General features: G+C 38.8%; 1 protein-coding gene across 1 annotated transcript in view; it reads right to left on the reverse strand.

The window, feature by feature from the left end:
• TANC2 (tetratricopeptide repeat, ankyrin repeat and coiled-coil containing 2) overlaps positions 1-21509 on the reverse strand; it is a 203718-nt gene that overhangs the window by 43458 nt on the left and 138751 nt on the right. The window contains exons 7-8 of the mRNA XM_012659605.1: positions 18939-19546; positions 1961-2069 (exon numbers count right to left, since the gene is read on the reverse strand). Of these exons, the coding sequence (XP_012515059.1) occupies positions 1961-2069; positions 18939-19546 (717 nt within the window). The remainder of the gene's footprint in view (positions 1-1960; positions 2070-18938; positions 19547-21509) is intronic.

The raw sequence follows: 21509 nt of genomic DNA on the forward strand, positions 1-21509 counted from the left end.
AAAAAGGGCTCCATAGGCCGCCAAATATCCAGAGTTACAGATCCTCAATTTTATTAACATTTTAAAAGTGATTAATGATATCTAATATGCAATTTTTCATGAACAAAGATAAAACAAGGGAAATTTAAAATTAATTGGAAAGAAGTATAAATTGGAGTGTATGTCCCTGCTGATCAGAAGTTCTAAATGGAACTGGTTATAATCATATAGTCTGTCTTTGCCTTTTTATGACCCTCAGCTGATGGGGACTGAGGATTCCAGCAGTCTGGGAGAAGCCAAAGCCTATCAGAGCAAGCACTCTGCATTTAAAGGACCCTGTAAACTGCTGCACCAAGAAAACCAGAGTCCAGGTCTTCATTCTTAAGCCTGCAGTCAGGTCATCACCATAATCTGTACAACAGAGTATTTATGGCCTGGATCCCATATGGAGCCAGTCTTATCTCAGGCAACTAAGTTATCTGCATAAGATAAACCTGTGCTAAGACAAGAGTGCATGGCTTAAATGTAGGTCTTCATGTATGGGATAAAGTCCCACTTGGTCAAATGAAGTTTCATGTTCTTCCTCTGTGAATGTGGTGTTTATTTTATGGTGCAGCAAAGGCAGACATCGAAGTCTTCGTCTTTGCATCTGATCCTAGGCAGATGGTGATGTTAAAAGATTAGTACTTAAGTTGCTAACTATCCTTCAGTTACTATATAACTGAAGGATAACGATCTTGAAGAATTTATGGAAGTAGTAGATACTTTTTGGTTTGCCTGTAACCAGAATGAGATACCTTGTCTGTTATTTTAGCTCCACTCTGCTCCCACTAAGGTCATTTTTGGTACAGTGTTTTGTTACACAAGACAAATATGACTCAAATAAAGGACTTGTCACTGTGAGTTTCACTTCTGTACATCTGATGAACAGGCTTTGCTGGCTGTGTGCATATATATGGGGAAGAATTTCCTAGGGCTAGGTTCTTGGAGTTGCCCCCTTAATGCCTTCTTTCTCTCTGAAGAGAATTGTTTTATCTTTAACAGTATTCCTTGATGGAAGTCTGACCTAGAGAAAACTGTTTAAGATACCTGTATCTCTCAATTTTGAGGCAGGAAAAGAACTCTGAAGAGATTATAGGGATTGGAACTATCAGAAACAATCACAAACAATGGGCTAGAAAAATGAGAACAACAAATTTCCTCCTCTAATTTCAGGTGTTAACCCCAAACTGCTATCTGGACTATAAATTTTTTGAGATTAGAAATAATATCTTTTTTGTTTTTGTATCCCCAATATCTAGTACAATACCAATGCCTCAGTACATGCTAAAATAAATGAACGAATGCATACATGCACAGATTAATTACATGCCCTCCTTCTGGTCCCCTACTTCAGCCTTATGATTGCTGAGAGAGGGAAGCTGATGCTTTAAAGTTCTTAAAAGTTTTAAAAGTACTGAGAGAAAAACTGGGATTACAATTTGAGGAGAAATTAGGGGAAGTAGCTCCAAGGAAGGTTATTGTTGGTTCCAGATAAATAGTTTGAAAATCACAGCAATAGGAATATTAAAGCCTTCACTAAAACAATTACAGAAAAATTGAAAGAATAACTGCTCTGAGTGATTTTTTAAGACACTGTGAAAACATGCAACTAATTACTACAACATGACTGTCCTCAGGAGATAGCAGGTGATATATGGAGCACACATATATATGTGTATATTATGCTCCTTACCTAAATGATTATATGCATACATTTCCTGGAAAGCCTATCAATCCACTAAATTGGGAGATGGCTAATGAAGTTCTCTTTCTAAAGGTCTAGGAAAGAACAGGTCATACATTTTAGGAGATGGACCAACTCTGTAGCAAAATAATTTCAGAGAGCAGAGACTACTCTGAAATAACAGTAGTTTCATACACATGGTGTTAAGGAAAGTCTGCTAGAGATGGAAAAAAAGGCTCCATCTTCCCTAATTACCTTAAAAATGTGTGCTTTGAGGATGTGATGTCCCAGTTCAATAGTCTGCTGTCGGTTTAGTTTTCCCTCTTGGCGGGAAAACCAGAAGGCAAGTAATGTGTGACCACTCCTGCAAAGAAAGAGAGATTCATTTTAGAAATTTTAATGCCCTAATTCTGCTTTGGGTGGGGGAGTGTTCACATCTAGCCAACTTTAAACAAAACTCTCATTCAACCAGTTTCTTGGGGACCTGCTATTGGACAAATAATGGGTATTAAAAGTTTCCTAGAGCCAGGAGCCATGGTGCATGCCTGTAATCCCAGCACTTTGGGAGACCAAGGCAGGAGGACTGCTTGAGGCCAGGAGTTTGAGACCAGTCTGAGCAACGCAGTGAGACCCCGTTTCTACAAAAAAATAAAACAAATTAGCCAGGTATAGTGGTGTGTGGCAGTAGTCCCAGCTACTTGAGAGGCTGAGGTGGGATGATCGCTTAAGCCCAGGAGTTAGAAGCTGCAGTGAGCTATGATCACGTCACTGCACTCCAGCCTGCATGACAGAGTGAGATCCCACCTCTTAAAAAAAAAAAGTTTTTAGGCAGCTCTTTACCCAAATCACATGTATGAATATCACAAAATGTCATTTCAAGTTGGCTTATACCCATCCCACACACAGACGACATTAAAAGATTTTCATTTTCTGTCTCTGCCAGCAACTCTTATTTCACCCATGCTTAAATGTCAATGTTCCTCAGGATCTCATTTTTGGTCCTAGTCTGTCCTCTCTCTAGATTAGCTCATCTATCTTCAAAGCCTTTACCACCACCTATATTCTATATCTTTTTCCTCTATCTAGACTTTTCATCTCAGCTTTAGACCAGTATATATCCAACTGTCTATTGGATTTCCCCATTTGGAGGTCTCATAGTACCTCAAACTCAACATGTCCTAAGCTGGATTAACAACCTCTTCCCCAAGCCTGTACCAAGCCTCTACCCTTTCCCTCCAGCTGGAGAGAGTGGAGTACTTTCTTTTTGGTGGCACCAGTATAGACGGTGTCTACCTCTAGTACTGTATTTATACTGTCACATGCTCTCTCCTCCATCACACTGAGTTTCCTGATGGCATTCATTCCCCTATATCTCTGTGCTAACAGATCCCCAACCTGTCCATGAAAGAGAAAGCTCTTTTTTCTGCCTCTGGATGTTGTCCTATCTGGCCACGATGCCCAGAACTGCCTTGGCCCTTTCATAAATCATGTGGTTAGCTGGCCCGAGGACAAAGCCAACAGGAGGGCTAGGCTAAAAGAACTGCAGAAAAATAGAGCTTGAACCCTATTAGCTGCCCTAATTTTGCACTTCTTGTTATATAAAGTAATACATTTCTTTATTGTTTAATCCACTTAAGTTGGAATTTTGTTTCTTTCCACTCAAAGCATCCTAATGATATACTTCTTTAAGTGTCTATGTATATAGGTCTGTGTATGTATATGTGATATATAGATATACAGGGTTGTATGTATTTCTATTTATGCTTATAAAAAGAAACCAGAATTATTTATATTCTCCATACTAACACAGCCGCTTGCATATAAAAATGCTCAGTAAAAATTTTTTAGAAGAGAAAATTTGACATTAAAGAAAGGATACAATAGCCTGTAAGAATTGAGGATACTCAGAACTGTCTCTCTACTGCTTACCAGGTGAGTAGTCAGCAGACTTCTTAATGCCACTGGTAACACAACTCTTCTACTCTTTTCCTTTGGTGTGCCATATAAAATGGAAATGTAACCAATATTTCAGTTTCAAGTCTAATGAATTAATCAAACACAAGGAAAAGCAGCAAGTGAATTTTTGCTGGTGATGCTTTCCTTAAAGGAGGTCCAAATGTCTACTGGATGATTTTCTCTCATATTCAATACTAACTACTCAGCCAAGTTTAATCTGAAGATACCTCACAGAGAAGTCTGAAAAACAAACAACATTTTTTATTTCTTCTTTGATTTTTTTTTTTTTTTAAAGCTTCAGTAAAGAACCTGGAGAATAGGGGGTGGGATAGCTCCCATTTTACATAGGAATCATCTCACAGAGATTTCATTCCAATAAGATTTTAAAAAGAAATTCTAACCTTTGGCTTCACAGAATTTCTAAATTGTAGTGGATACCAGGTCACCTTGTTTGACTGGATAAACGTACCCGTAATAGAAAAGAAGTTATTTAATTGGGAGGATGTCTCAGACAAGCGTAGCCTGCATGGAATCATCAGTATCATCTGAAGGTCTGAGCCCAGGGTTGTTTCATACAACTGTGGCAATCTGGAAATTGCCACTGAACTTTTATTTATCCCATGAAAGCTCAGTTTGGTTGAGAGGCTATTATAATAGAGCATAGGGAAGTTAGACAATAATGAGAAGCATTTATTAAGTGCCTTATTCTCAAAGTCTCAAAATTCTATCCAGCTATTAACAGTGAAATGATTGTAGCCTCCCTGGTGTAAGAACTACTACCTTAAATGACTCATCCATGGCTGTACAATAATAGTGACTAGAACTCCTGAATATAGCCCTCTGATCCAGGTCTACCTGTGCTTTAGGCCATTAATGAGAATCCATGCCTATTAGGATTAAGGTAAAAAGCTGTGCCTGACAAGGAAATGAATTTTCAGTTACATACAGAATTGACTTTGCCCTCGTGTTTTCATTTTACTATCATAATTAAGAAATCCTGGTAAGATGTTTACATTTTTCTAGTCTTCATTTCAGCTAGCTAGAGATGATAGCGCTTGCTTTTGTTGTTGATCAGGCACTGAGCAGAAACAGCAAGCAATAAAGGTCAAGGATAAGAGGAAGGTGACAACTATAGTTCGTTTCTTTTTAAATGCAATCATGCTACATTACTCATAAAAGAACGGTTCTGATCAATCCATTGGATTCAAAGCTTGTGGTGTGTAGGACACAAAGAGAAGCAGCAATTTACATTACACACTGACTCTCACGGTGATATCTTGAGCACTGAGATTTAGTTTTGCTTCTCTGCCTGCTGGATCTCTCTACCTCCATCACTATCAATGAAACTCACTTTTTGAAGTTGGTGCTTTCCTTAAAAACTAAACCTACTTAAGACTTCTTTTTTTTTTTTTTTTTTTGAGACAGAGTCTCACTCTTTTTGCCCGGGCTAGAGTGAGTGCCGTGGCGTCAGCCTAGCTCACAGCAACCTCAAACTCTTAGGCTCAAGCGATCCTTCTGCCTCAGCCTCCTGAGTAGCTGGGACTACAGGCATGCGCCACCATGCCCGGCTAATTTTTTCTATATATTTTTAGTTGTCCAATTAATTTCTTTCTATTTTTAGTAGAGACGGGGTCTCGCTCTTGCTCAGGCTGGTTTCGAACTCCTGAGCTCAAACAATCCGCCTGCCTCGGCCTCCCAGAGTGCTAGGATTACAGGTGTGAGCCACCGCACCCGGCCCAAGACTTCTTTATTTTTAAAATATTGCCAGTCCCTCAGGCATAAAACCTAATAATTTTTTTTTCCTTCTCTATACTTTCTTACCTGAATAATTGCAAGAGTCTCATTCTCTCCATTCTGTTCTCCACTGCCCGTTAATAATCCACACTGCAGAAACCTCATCAAAATTCTTCAGGCTTTATATTTCTTCTTATACATAATTTAAACTCCTTAGCGTGGTATTCAAAGGCATTCTAGACTTTTTCCCTTGTCTATTTGTCTTTACCTCCTCACCTTGTACTTTCCATTCCAGATGGAGAAAATTATTTGTAGCGTTTCAAACATGTTTTCCCTCTTTCTGGAATTCTCTTTCCTGTTTAGTTCATCAGGAAAACTATTTCTCATTCTTCAAGTCTTAGTTCACACCATCTCCACTGTGAGGTCTTTCCTGGTGCCCCCTCATAGATTCAGGGGTTCTTTTCTTAGGTTACTGTGGTACCTGGTACACATCTCCATTATGGCACCCACTGCAGGACCCTCTGTTTTCACGTCAGTCTTGCCACTAGACTCTATTGAGGACAAAAGCCAGGCCTTTTCACATATATATGCCTAGGTAATAGGAGTACATATCTCCTATGAGATATGAATGAATGAATAAGTAATAATATCTTACAACTGCATGCTGTTTTATGGTTTTCAAAATACTTTAACAATTTTTAGATTCTCACAAAAACACTATACTGTAGGCATACCAGTAAATATTACTCCTAATATTAAGGTGGACAATTGACTGAGACTCAGCAAGATTGAGGGACAGATCCTAGCTCACATGGCGTGGAAGTAGCAGTTCAGATCAGAAGCCAAGTTCTTTTGAAACCTAGTTCTACTGAAACCTAGTTCCATTACCCGTATTGACAAGATCAGCTACTTGGTTTTTGTTTCTGAGCACATCTATGTGAAAAAAATCTACCACTACAGAGAATAATATATTCAATAGTATAGCATAAACTCTGAATTCTTAACATAATTAAAATAGGCAACCAGTAATTCTCACATATTTTGATGGCACTTTGGGAGACAGTAGGTAAGAAATAAGGTAGAGCTAGCCCTAGTATAAGTATGACATGATTTTAGGCATGACTGAACACACCATGATTTCCTTCTATAATTAAAGATAATGGCAATAAAAATCACCTTTAATATGGGTTCAGATGTTCAGATGTGGTTATAAAGACCTTGGTGGGGGAGTGGTAAGGACAGAAGAATTATTTCTACACAGCTTGTATAATGAGATCACCTTGTGATTCAGTTACCCTGTAAATTTCCCTGTCTGCCTTCACAGTGCTGCCTCTTCATCTCTGAAAGTGAAACGGACCTAAGTTGAAATCATAGTTCTGCCACTTACAAGCTTTATAACCTAGGACAAGCTATTTAACCTCTCTGTAAGATAAGGATAGTAATACCTATCTCTCAGAACTCTGGTAAGAATTAAGTGAGACATATTAAGTGAAGTATATTTTATATTTCTTCTGTACCCTCCATAGTAACTAGCACAATGTCATACTAAAGGAGTGACAATAACTCTAAATGACTTTAAATATAGAAGGGGATGTGTGTCAAATAGAACTTTAATCTTTAATGTGTGTAGCAGGGTGAATTGTGATACCCTATCCTGAACCTTGATCCTTACCTATCCATACTCTACCCCTTTGCAGCCAGAAGAGAAATCCCCAGATCAGAGGAAAATTACTATTTCAGTATTAGTTAATGCAGGAAATTACTATTTCAGTATTAGTTAATGCAGGAAAACTTGGAAGTATGACTTCAGGTGGCGGGGCCGGGGAAGGATAAGGACAGAGTCATCTGTCCCTAAGAAATCAGATAAGCTAACAGGAAGAGTATAAATTTCTCATGTAGACCAGAGGTCTTCAGAGGGAGGACAGTAAGTCTTACATTCAAAGTATATTTGATTTTAGATATTTTAGGAGAGAACCAATCACAGGTCAGAGTTGAGGATCTTTCCCTCTCCCCTCTCCTGGATATATTAATATATGCTTTGACAAAAGACAGAGAAAGTGATATCCGGAATAGTAGAGAGCAGATCCTACTTCCACTCTCATTTGCAGCGATCAACCAGTGGCCCTTTGATATGAATTACTGGAGACAAATGATACTCACCCTTGGACAACTATGGGTTACAAGGCAGTAAGGAGCTACTGTCACTTGATGATCCTGTTTCCTGTACCTCAAGAGGTCAGAGCTACGGAGTCTTTTAGAGTAATCCTTTTGTAAAGCAAGAATCACTCCTCCCACCCGCCATTTAACAGTTGGTAAACTGGATAACAGTTTTACGCAAAATATACAAAGACATTATGTTTGTTTTTTTTAATAGATTTTTCACTTGGCACCCCAGGGAGATAATCAGTCTTAAAGTTTCTATTTGTAGTACTGAAACATGCTAACAACTAAACTTGAATATTTCTAGCATGGATGTTTTCTCATCGTTCTAGTCATAATCTCTAACGTGTAGTCACATAGATTTCATTAACACTTGTGAAGGCAAACTTGATATACAACACTTTAGTGTTTAAGAGGAACAACACTTAGGTGCTTTGACATTCTGTGTGATACTCAGATGTGACAAAGTGGTAAAGTTACAACCAGCTGGCAGGCAAGGAATTGCTTATAATCTAAAGCCTATCTTTTGTATCTTATAATTTGGGCAGAAATAATATGTGCTGCTGTGGAATGTCTTTATATTATACATCTTCCCCCATCTGCCAGCTGATGACAGCAGACAGACACCCTTGGAAGCAGTGTTTATTAAAGATGGCAGAGTCTCCATATTAGTCTGGGTCCCTAAAAGACTGTACAGAGCAGACCTCTTCCAAACCACATGGTGTCTTTGGACTTCGTGTGAGTGAAAAATAAATTTCTACTGTGATATACGACTGAAGTTTCAGGGTTTGTTTCAGTAGTCAGCATTAACTTAAGTAAAAACAAAAAAAAATCAGTTTTTGAGGGGCTGATAACAGAGGGATGGATAGAAGGATGAAGAAAGAGTAGGAAGGAAGACTAAGGAAGTAATTATCTAATGTCAGTGAAAAAAAGCAAAAACTAAAACATTATTCTCATAAATTAGATATTTGGAAACAAGCTGAAATTATTATACCTTACCACAAGATAGCTGAGTAGGCTCCCTAAGAAGAGGAGGAGGAGTCCCTGTGCACTGTGACAGTAATAAGTCATTTTCTATCCCCACTAGCCATCCAGTCTAAAAGGCTCCCTGTTCCTAACAACTGCCACTTATTCCCAGACACTATGAAATCATTTTTTAAAATTCGCAATACAGTTAATTGAAAGGATTCTAACTGTGGTATCATCAACAGATTCCCTGCCAGAGCCCACCATGAACTGAAGGTGAAAGAAGGAAGCTGCTTTGAATGGATGTTTCTCTTATGCTACTAGGGGTCTTTACATTTGCACTCACAGGATGATCTGACAAAGTGATATTTTAAATAAGACCAGTTCCTCCGAGAAATTCAAATAATGCCATCAGGTAATCATTGTTTAGCACATGGAGTAGTGCTTTTGCCAAGGACCCCCTTGTTTTACCTCACTTTCTGCCAGTTGCAAAAGGACAAAGGCATCTCCTAGTCAGGCTCTTAGTATTTTCTGTAGCTCCTAAGCCCTAGTAGAAATACTAGTGTGGGAACTGAAAAGATATGGATTCCTAAAAGTTCAGAAAGGTTTGTTCTGGTTAGCTATACCATTTTACATCTCTGGGCAGGAAGGGACTTTAAGTTGCCCTTCTGACAGCCAGGTTTCTACACCTCTGCATCCTTTGCCTCTCTATCTCTACCTCTTTATTTGCCCATTCCCCAATGTCTACAAACATGGTCAAGTCTTTTCCTTCCTTCGGTGCTAAAATTTGGGGAAGTAAACACAGTCTGTGTCAGTGGTTGTCACTTTTTCATTTCCCATTTAGTTTTTAACTTACAGAAACTTGACTTCTGTTATCAATCATTCTACTCAGAGTATTGTAGCAAAAGCCACAAATGGCCTCTGAACCTTTACATTTTTGCAGTAGAAGGTACTGGCAAGCGTCCCCTCCTTGCAACATGCCTTCTCCTTTGACTTCCATGACCTTGGTTTCTCTTGTTTCTCCTTCTACTCTACCCTTTTAAATTATATTTGGCTCATCATCTTCTTCTAGCATTTAACTACTCTGTTTTCGTGCTTCTAAACTTTCTGTTTTATATTCTTAACTTGGGTGATCTTGTTTGATCCTATGGCTTCTACTGTAAGGTATTTGCTGAAAACTCACAACTTCATAACCTCTAGCCTTGAGCCTTCTCTTTGTCTGTTTTCTAGTGTCACATTCCCACATATATTCTGTGCATCCTTCCTTAGAAGCAATTCATTATGAACATGTCCAAAATTGGACTCCCCATAAGCCTGTTCCTCCACCTGCCTTTGCTCATGCTAGAACCTCTCCTCCATTCAGAAAATTCTATGTGGATTATAGCGTCACTATGATCCATAATTCAAGATAAATTCTGAAGTCATTTTTGATCCCTTTGTCCTTACCTTCCATACACAAAAAAAGACCAAGTGCTTTTGAGTATCTCCAAAACGTCTCTCCCACATATATCTTGCTCTCTATTCTCACATTATAGGTCTTAGCACTTTTCATCTAGACTATTGCTATAAACCTCATAACTAGTATCCCAACCTACAGTCACTCCTCTTCATCAACTCATCTCCCATACACTACTTGTCAGTTATCTTTCACATCAGAGTTATCTAATCATTATTTTCCCCTCCTCAACAAGTCAGAGAGTCTCCTTGTTATCTACAGCCTAAATCGTAAAGCCTTAAACACGGCATGTAAGGCTTTTTTCCTAGTGACACCTTCCATCATTCTCTCTTTCTGATCATGTGTCTTATTCTACCCTAACTGCTCACATTCCCCAAAGGCGCTTCCTACTTTCACTCTCCTCCTTGATTTTGCTCCTGCCATTACCTTTGCTTCTCTGCCTACAGTGCTCTCCCATTTAATGGAATTCAACCCATCCTTCAAGGCTGAATTTGAATGTCACCTCTTCTGCCAAGTATTTCCTTTTTGTCTACATTCCTATGGTATTTTGTACTTTAGCACTATTGTTGGTTGCTATATGTCTGACTTCCCTTTACAGTGTAAAGGCTTTCATGTTAGGGGGTGTCTTATTCACCTAAGTTTCTCTAGTGGTTAACACAGCCATTGGTGTAGAAGAGAAGCTCAATAAATGTTTTAGGAATGAATAAAGCCAAGCAGATGGGTACGAGAAAGAGTAATGCAAGGACTTCCACATGTACTTTCCAATTCACTATGCGATTTGACCTTGAATTCACAGGTATTTCTGTTGTCACTGTTAACCTATGAAAAGAGTGTGAATATGACTCAAATATCGAGAACAGTCTGCAGTCTTGATCTTTTTCACCTCTTATGTTACAAATTCTGCCTATAGTTGAACTTCGGTGGTTGGTACCTTACAGTCTGCCTGCTGCTATCCACTCTCAGCAAATGATATCCACATGTCTTTGCAAATATTCTTTCTTCCATCTTTAGCTTATCAGTTAGTAACTGCTTTGGCATATTCTTTTCATGGCTTTCTCATGGAATCTGAGTCCAAAATGTATTTATAGTTACCTTGTGCTACTACTGTTACATACTCAATATGGAAATGTAAGAGCCTGATAAAAGTAAACTATAAGTATGCCCTTTGTACAAATGGGTGGAATAGCATTATTTCTTTGTAAACATAGAATGGAGATAGGAATTCACTGCTTTCTCTCACTCTGCTTCACTTCTGCCTTTCTGTTTTGTTAATGTATCATCGGTCTAGGAAAATGGACATCTCTTCTCTGCCCTGACAATGAAGCCTTTAGGCAGTTGGCAGAGCTTCATCAAACAGAAGAGCTATGACTTCACTGAATTGTTGCAGTTGTTTGAAATACCAACAGGAAGTACATGAAGATTAATCACTTCTCTCTCCCTCCTCCATGCCCCTCAACTCTTTGTTTATACCTCCAGCCCAGTACTCTGCCTTGAATTATAGCTAGTTATAAATGCGTTTGTTAAAACCACTAACCTGTAAGTCCTGGCAGACAGATCTATCTTACTTATATTTGTATCCCAAGCAGTGCTTAACACAGAGTCTTAAATATATTGCTTAATAAATGTTCATTGAACATTTGCTGAAATACACGTCTTCACTTACTCCTGCAGCATGGAGGTAACAAAGTGAACAAAAGACACTATCTGTTGAGTTGTGAAAAGAGTTTCTCAACCATTTTAAGTTGCAAGTTTAAAATCAGTACCATTTATAATTCCTTTGTTCACTCATTAATTTGTTATTAAAGAAAATATTTACTGTGTGCTAACTATGTGCCAGACACTCTACTAATCATTAGGAAAACAAAGGTGAGCAAGATAGAAAAAGTACTTGTCCTCACCGAGCTCTCTCATATTCTAGAGGGGAAAGTCGACAATAAGCATTTACACAAAATTTAATAATAAATTGCAATAAGTGTTAACAAGGAAATAAAGAGGTTGTTATGATTAAGATAAAAGCCAGGAGGGACTTACTTAGATAAGGTGACAAGCACAAGTCTCTCTGAGGAGGTGGCCTTTCAGCTGAGATCTGGAGGAGGAGTGAGAGATCTTGCTGTGTGATGAGCCAGGGCAAGTGAGCTCCAGATGGAGGGGATTAAGTGCAAAGGCCCGGAGGTGGGAAAGTGCAAGTTTTAGGAGCTGGGAGGAAATTGTGAGTAAGAGGGAGAGTGAATAAGCTTAATTCAGATAGGCAGGCAGAAGCTACCTCCATAAATATAGGGCTTTGAAAAATCTGGCTTTGATTTTAATCTAACCATAACAAGCCAATGAAGGATTTTCAGGAGGAGGTAACATGGTCTGATTTGTGTTTTTAAAAAATCACTCTGGCTGCTGATGGAGCATAGATTGGAGAGGGCAAGAGGGAGACCAATCAGGAGGCTAAAGTAACCCACATGAGAGCCCAGGATGTGGTCAGTAGAGATGGAAATAAATGGATACTTACAAGTAAAATTTGGGTGGTAGAACCAACTGGATATGCTGATGGCCATAGTAAATACATGTCTCACAGCTGTGGGTTCTTATGGTTGAGAGGATAGAAGGCTATTAGTGTTGATATTACTAAATGTAGAGATCTGCTTTTGAAAGTCTCTGGAGATATCTCTAGAGTGAATTGCTCTACTTACAAAAAAGAATATGTGCTGTCACATGCCACTAAGCCGGCGATAACTCCTGATTGCTATGCTGTTAATCTTGGTTTGAGAACCTAAGAAAACCTGTGGGATTCTTATTTTTTGATTCAACCAGTGTTGCCTCAGAGACTCATTAAGAGGACAAATTAGCCTCTATTTCCTATGCTTTTAGTACCAAAAATTTCCCTTAGTCACCTGCCCCACTTCCTCCTCATTTTAGATTTTTAGATGAAGTTATTTTAACCAGTATTTGCTATACTGAACACACTAATCTTAAAAAATGCGATAGAAGTATATTTAAACATAAAAAGCAGTATTACCTTCTTGTAGCAGAATCAAACAATATGGAAGAATACAACTCTCCTCTGTGTTTTCCTTAGTTGGCTCTTCTGTAAATGTTTTATGAATGAATAAAGGCCTTTAAGCATTTATGCTTGACAAGTTATAAAATGATGCTTTCTCTTCATCTTATCATTATTATTTCTATGTATATTGACTTAGCAAACTTCTCATAAGTTTTTCGTTGTTGTAGTATTTTCTTTTTTTTTTTTTTGAGACAGAGTCTCACTCTTTTGCCCGGGTTAGAGTGAGTGCCGTGGCATCAGCCTAGCTCACAGCAACCTCAAACTCCTGGGCTCAGGCAATCCTTCTGCCTCAGCCTCCCGAGTAGCTGGGACTACAGGCATGCGCCACCATGCCCGGCTAATTTTTTTCTATATATTTTTAGTTGTCTGATTAATTTCTTTCTATTTTTAGTAGAGACGGGGTCTCGCTCTTGCTCAGGCTGGTTTCGAACTCCTGAGCTCAAACAATCCGCCCGCCTCGGCCTCCCAGAGTGCTAGGATTACAGGCGTGAGCCACTGTGCCCGGCCTGTTGTAGTATTTTTTTTTTTTTTTTGAGACAGGTTTTGACTCTGTTGTCCAGGCTAGAGTGCCGTGGTATCAGTCTAGCTCACTGCAACCTCAGACACCTGGGCTCAAGCGATCCTCCTGCCTCAGCCTCCCAAGTAGCTGGGACTACAGGTGTACATCACCATGCTTGGCTAAGTTTTTTTGTATCTTTTTGCAGAGATGGGGTTTTGCATGTTGCTCAGCCTGGTCTCAAGGAATCCTCCCCTGCGTTGGCCTCCCCAAGTGCTTGGATTACAGGTGTGAGTCACTGTGCCCAGCCTTCTTGTGAGTTTTTATGACAGTAAAAACAAGTAGTTCTCAGTTTTAACTGGGTTTGGGAAGAATTCTGATTACCAGCTTTTTCTAAACTTCATTTTGGATTTGGAAAAGAAAAACAATATTGTTGCAGCCCACCTTCTGGATGGTCTGACAGTTTTAAAGATGGGACCAGTTTGTCTATTTGACTAATAGGTATAGATCCCATGATTTATGTTGAGAGAAAACAAATTTGTAAAGTTGAAGGACATTCATGCATTGGTAAACTGGACATACTCCAAAATATACATTAGATTTCACTACAGGAAATTTCATTCCTCTTTTACATCATATCACAAAACCATGACCATGGATCATTAGAGTAATATATCATATTTGAGCCTCAAATTTATTCTTGATGCCAATAAAGGGTTAGAAACTGGTTTGGATAATAAGGAAAAAAATATTCATTGGCAAGTTAGGTAAATCCCCAATAATACTACAGTCAATGAACTCTCTCCCTGGAAATCACACATCTAAATCATGACATCAGAGGACTGATGACTCCTTAGAGGTAGATAGACAAGAATTACAAGTGAAGCAGATCTAGACCCTGAAAAGAGATAATATTTCCAGGGAGGTAAGGTCATCCACTAATAGTCAAGTGTTAGTAAAAATGTTTGTTTGGTACACTTCCCTTCTCTTTGCTCTTCCAAACCTCCTAAGGGCTGGTTCAGTTCCAAGAGCCTCTTTTTTCTTCCTATGTGTCATCACTTTGCTGAATTCTCTCCTAATGCCTTTAGAAAGCAGAACCCATCCTCCAACTTAAGGGTTTGTTGTGGGAGACTGCAATGGCTATCAGGAGCACTGACTTTGAGTTTGTGCTTCAGTGAGGGTAAGGTTAAATGTCGTCCTTCCTGGAGGCTCATGTTTGGATTAAAAAACCAAAATGACCACAAACTGTAACTCATCATTTTGTGGTCATTTCAGACCCATGTATTCTACAAGAAGTCAGGTTGTACAGGCCCCTGGAATAGCTAATTTTCATTTTGGGGAGGATGCTCTCTACTTTTTCCTTAGACAAACTGCTTCTTTCCTGACACCTTGTTCTGTGGCATGGATTTTGGAGCATCAGGTTTCCAATGTATAATTCATTAACATAGTCAAATAAATTAGGAAAAAAATCTCAACAAACCATTTATTATAAGCAATCAACTCTGATCATAAAGACACAAGTACTCAACTATCCCTATAGGTATAGATAGGATTTGTATAGCCTTTTCCCCTTTCTACTCACCATATGATTTTCTACTCTTAGTTTGAGAAAATCGGGTCAAACAAAATTAGGCTTCCATATTAGGAAGCCACAATATTAGGTTGTATCAGCTCAATACTCATTATATAAAGTTCACGACCAGGTTCCTGTGTTTTATTCAAACATTTAAAAATAAGGCAGCTAAATCTTCTAATCTCCATGTCAAAATCTTACACATATATACTTATAAATCAAAATGTTAATCTGAGAGCTATTCCTATGGAAGGGTAAACTAGGTATCATGAAAATCGAGATAATGAGGAAAGGAAGCAGAAAAGAATGGAGATTTATTCAGAGCTAGCTTAAACCTATGTAGAAATACTAAGCAGTAATCGGACAGTACCACAGGGCTGGTGGCCCCCAATTGTCTAGTCTACCAGCCTTAAATTTCAACTATCAAAGTCATTAATAGTTTGGATAATAACAAGGGCTGGTGACTACTTCTCTCAAATGCTTTATTGAAAATGTACAAGTTGCCTCAAATGGGTTTTCCATCTCCCTACTATTAGCATGATAGCAGGGATTAGTTTATTGGATTAGTGAGTTAATCTGATATCTCAGTGTCCAAAGGAATAAAACACAGGACAGATTAAGTGCAGGGTATGAAGGATGATGGTGATGAACAGTGGAAAATAGAAAGTAGAATAGGCTGGTGTGGTCTAAGGTCTGTGAGTGCTTCAAGGGGCATACTTTTATCTAGAATGCAAATCCAAAATCTTAGATGTTTTGGTATCATAAAAGATTCTTCAGTGATACTTTGCTTAGAGTTTGATGAACACACACACACACACACACACACACCCACCCCACCCTGTCACCAACCCAAGAAAAGACATTATAACTCATTTCTTCCTATGATAAACACATGCCTATGCGATATTAGGTCATTGTCTCTGATATGGCAATTCTCTGCCCAGATTCTGGGACAACAGGCAGTCTGATACTTAAAATAAAACTCAACCTCATCTGTGGCACTGACCTCTGGCTCTGCTATTTCCCTTTTCCAGCACCATCCTCAGATTACTGACTCTTTTCAGCTCAGGCAGAAGCTACCTCCTTGGGTGGCCTATTTTTGAAGAAGATCTATTTTTCGGCATCAGTAGAATATTATCATCTAATTACCTAATAAGGTCAACAAGTTCAGGGTGAACAACTGAGTGTTGAAAGCCCAGAAAAATGGACTAGAAGAGATAATAATGTTGTGTTGCTTCTGGGAGCTCTCCTTGTACCACAGAGCTTTACATGTCAGGCGCTGGTTTACCTGGTGTGATTTCAGAGGCATTGAGTTGGTCTCCCCTGGTCTACTGAAATACATCAGAGGTCTAGACAGAAGTTGGAGAGAAAGTGGAGAACAGAAGGGGAAACAGTGTGCAAGAAGTAGAGGCTGAAGGCCACAAGGACAAACCCTGCCTGGTGAGAGTCTTGCTGATCAGACTTGCCTGAAATGGAAAGCAACTGCAGCCAGTTTCTTTGAAAGGCCAGCTTGGACTTTGCCAATAGCATTAAATTCTTAGTGAATTTCCATCTCATTGACCCAGGGAGACTCAAGCTCTGGGATCAATACTTCAATACTTTAGTAACAAGGCTGGTGCCAGCCAGTGCTGGGGAGAAGGCTGAATTCCAACTGAAATGAAATCTAAGGAAGCTTTTTTGATAACCTGTCATGTTGTTTATAATTTTGTTCTCTGTCATTAAGTGAAATATGACGATTTCTTAGCAGCTGTGTTATTCAATCACCAGGGAACAGACTCTACAGCATTTGAAGTTAGAAGCGTTTGTTCTTCTTGTCCCAGTGAGTCAGCCTGTTGTTTTGGGGCTCCTAGTTAATAAACAATGTCAAGAAGGTAAGCCTGTATAGCCATGATATAGCTGTATAAAAGACATATTTTCTTCTTTGAGGGCCACTGAGAATTTATCTGTTGTAGGGATACTGTTAATTCAGTGGTAGTCTGGCTACCTTGGACCTTAGTTTTCAATCCTCTGAGATGTCCCAGGATCTGAGGTCCCAGACCAGCTAGCAAAGTTTCTCTGGTTACTGATCTTAAAGTGTTTTATTAGGCAATTCCAGATTAGTCTCTTTTTCTTAAACATATCATTGACAACTTTATATATAAGCATCAGCAGCAATACTAGTAGGATTTATAGTAAAATCCTTTCGGGAATGTGGTACAATTCATAGAAAAGACTCAGACTATATTTTTTTTTGTTTCTCTTTTAAATCTGGTGCTCAAATTGCTAATAGCAGGTAATTGGACAGCTGCTATCCAATTAGCCACAGGATTTAGTTAAGGTATACCTAAAGAGTCTATTAGTGCAAAGGGAGGGGAGGAAAAAGAACACGCCCTGAACACATTCTTTGTACTATGTACTCTATATGATCTCACTTAATTCTCACCAACTCTAGGAAGAAGGCATTATTATTGTTCGTATGTAGAGAAGAAAACTAAGTTTCAGAAACATTATATAATTTTTTTCAAAGGTCACAGTTGCTAGAAGAGGAAGGATTTATATGCAGGTAATCTGACTCAAAAGTTTATGCTCCTTCCATTTTGCTGTTTAAACAAACACCATGTTTGTTTAAAAAGTTTCCCTCTCAGGGAAAATACCACAAAATCTACTGCTTGGTTTATTATCTTCACCATAATCTGGAACTAAGTTTCTGATGAATTGGCATGAAGCAGGCTGAGCAGCACGCCTGCAAGCACAGTGGTCTCTAATAAGGCTTGGTGCAGGACATGGTCACACAGGTAATAAAACCCCAGCACCATCAGAGAGTTTTAGTTTCTCTGATGAGTCACAGTGTGAGGCATAGTCAAATCTGGCCTATCTTCTTTTTGAGCCAAAATAAGCTCTGCATCTGCCAACTATGTCGTTGGTGTGTTGTTTCCAGGAAATCAGTAATATACCTGGCATTTGAAAACATCCACTTTATTAAAGGTATAATTCTTTTAAAAGGTTAGTGTGGAAGAGTAGGAAGCATACCCCACTAGGATGCCAGAGAACTAGGTTCTATCCAATAGAATGGGAAATAGTTTCATATCTAGTCTGGTTTGTCGAGTTAAGAAAGACTCTCAAGTCAGGGTCAAGCTCATTGAAAGAGTGCTGGGGGTAAATCAGTGATGTCTGCCATGTGTGTGGCATGGGGAATTGGTGGTTTATACCATGTATTCGCCATCCCTATCCTAGTCCCCCCTTTCTTCTCCCACTATTAACTTCATGACTTTGTGCAAGTTGATTCAGTATCTTAATGCCTTTATAGAAAAATGGTGATAATGCCACCTTATTTATCTAAAGGCAGAGTGGATAGACTAGCTGATTGCTTTAAATCTTTTTCAGCTATGAGGTTTAAGATGCTATTTTCCACTATCAATCTTAGCACTGGCTGGACTTTACTGGGGTTAGCCATTGGTGACTTTAATGATGACAAGGCTTTTAAATGATTCTGCTCTAAGTCAAAAGAGATGAACAATATATCAATTCTTTTTTCATATTTGAAGAATACTGAGGCAGTCTGTTAAATGGCTAAATTAATTATAGCCTTTGATCTCTACTGGGGTCAGTGAAAATTATTTAGGAAAACATAGGAATGGAGGGTAGCATTCTAAATATCTATGCAGATAACTAAATCTTAAATAACATTGTGAGAAAATGAATTAGTTAACCTTACTATAGCCTTGCCTTGAGAAAAAACAGAGATGTCTCCTCTATGTGAAATGTTCAATGAAGAACACGTCTCACTAATTTCAATACCCATGCTCCACACAATAAATACAAAATAGGTTCAGAATTGCTTATCATAGATCTTTGTCTTACCTGGGATCACACAGAAATTTGGTTTTCTCTCCTTCTTCTCTCCAGATAAGCCATTCTCGGAAAGAAGGATGTACAAACATACGAGTCATGTCTCTGCGTTTGATTAGGAACATGGATAGGTTCTCCATTCTCTGCTGAAAATCCTCCCATTCTAGTGTGCCTTCAATGCTACCAGCATTGATGGCCTGGAAGATATGCTCATCAGTCAGTGGGTGCAGAGAGGCCACTGCCACATTCAGGAGAGGCATTACCCGGTCAAAGGAAGACTGGGTTGGGAACTTCATATTGCACTGGAGTAAATAAACCTCTGAGAGCGAAACAGGAACTACTTTGTAGCTAGAGCTCTTTAACACTAGATAGCCTTTTTCTATGAGGTCAAATGTGAGTTTCAGGTATAGATAGGACCCTTGACTGAGGGTCTTGAGATGAGAACTGAGTTTGCCAAATGTAGTATTGTCCATTTTGCCATTTAGTGAGATGTTATTCTGGATCTCTGAACTGCTGTGTATCCGGTGCAGGATGTAAGCCTGCAGGTCCTGGTCTATGGCTTCATTCTCTTCTAGTCGATCCAAAAAAATCCTATGGAAAGGCAGCAGCTTGGTAATTTCCTAAAACAGATGGAGAGAGAGAGACAGACAGACAGACCTTCAATTTTCCCTAACTCTTGGGATAAACTATGATGTCCACCAATTTATTCTGAACTTCTGAATGGCCAAAGAGGAAAACACGATCAAGTATTAGTATCCACAAATCAAAACAAATCAGTTGCATAGGAGGGACACAACTTTTCCTAATATTGAGACTAAGGTAATTTTTTATAGGGCTTTGTAAAGTGTACTTTAGGAGTGATTTCATGGTCAATATTCTTCTAAATAACACTTCTAAAATAAAAAGAAAATGGAGTGCTATATAACTCTTCTGTTGTAATTTTTCTCAGTGTAAACCAAGACATGATGCCAAAGTACAATTGTGTAAGAAAAATGTATAAGGATTTAAAGAATGCCATAGAAAAACATGGCTTACTACCCCTCTGAATAAAATGACCACACTTTAAATGTAGTTCTTCTGGAAATGTCTTAGCTGAAAGGGATGCTTCTAATAGTAGGAAGCTTGGTACCTTGATGATCTGCTTGGAAATTATATTGGGGAAAGGTGATAGGGCTTTGTGATGATTCATATACTAGATTCCATCCTTTCTTATTTACTTACAGACTTTCCTCCCGCAAGTACCCATTCTTTTTCCGGCATCAATTTCTTCTCAGATCACATAGACATAAACCCCATATTCCTCCCTCCAGCTACTACCCTATATCTCTGTTCCCATTTTTAGCAAAACTTCACAGATGAATCTTCTCCACTTGCTATTTCTAACTACTCTCTTCCCATTCTCTCCTCCATTTGTTCCAATCAGGCTTCACCCACAACACTTCACTGAAATGGTTCTCGTGAAGGTTATCAGTAATCTTCACCTTGCCAAATCCAATAATCAAGTTTTAGTTCTGATCTTCTTGAACCTCTCAGCAGTGTTTGACAAAGCTGATCATGCCTTTCTGTACTTTTTTTTTGAGGGCGTCACTTTCTGTAGTTTGCTTCCATAGTATGTCCCCCTCATTTCCCTCTTAGCACACTTGTCACTCTTACCTAGCCTTTTATGCTGGCTCCTCTCTCATTTCCCAACCTATCCAGGGCTCAAGTCTCCAATCTTTTCTCTTCTTCAGCCACTCTTCTTCCCTAAAACAGTTTATTTAGTCCCATCTATATGTGAATGATGCCTAACTTTGTTTCCAGCTTAGTTATCTCCCCTGAGTTCCCATCTTACATCTCTGTCTGCTCAACATTTACACTAGGATGTTTCATAGACAAACCTAATGTGACCAAATCAGAACTACTAAATTCTGTACCCCACCACAAAACTTTCCCCGTGTCAATAAATGGCACTTACATTGACTCTATAACCAAATCCTAGGAACTATCTGTGATATTTCTCTTTTCCTCAAATCATCATTCGCCCATTTGCTCACCAAAAACTGGGGATTCATTCCTGAATCTTCTCTCTTGCTTACACCCACATTTAGCCCATCACCAAGTCCTTTTACTCTCCTTCAAAATATAGTTCAAATATGACCACTTCACATGGTCTCTGCCATTACCACTCTAGTCTAAGCCACCATCATCTTTCACCTGTATTCTGCTTTCATTCTTGATGCCCTACAATTTATTATCTAGACAACCAGCAGACAGAGATTTCTTAAAAGGTATATCAGATCTCATCACTTAATAAGGCTCCCTGGAGGGGCCTTTCCTACCTACTCTATCTGAAACAACTACTATCTCCATTTATCCCTTTATCTATTTTATTTTCCTTCATAGCACTTGACACTACCTATAATTTTAGTATATGTTTAACTTTTTACTTATTTATTGCTTGTGTTCCTTACTAGAATATAAACTTTATGAGGGCAGGGATATTATCTGTTCATTGTTGAATTCCCAGGCCCTAGAACAGTGCCTGAAATACTCTTAAGTACTTAAGAAATGTCTGTGAAAATAATTAATGATCAAATGTGAGGG

Source organism: Propithecus coquereli, unplaced genomic scaffold, assembly GCF_000956105.1.
Source record: "Propithecus coquereli isolate 6110/MARCELLA unplaced genomic scaffold, Pcoq_1.0 Scaffold119, whole genome shotgun sequence".
Lineage (NCBI taxonomy): Eukaryota > Metazoa > Chordata > Mammalia > Primates > Indriidae > Propithecus > Propithecus coquereli.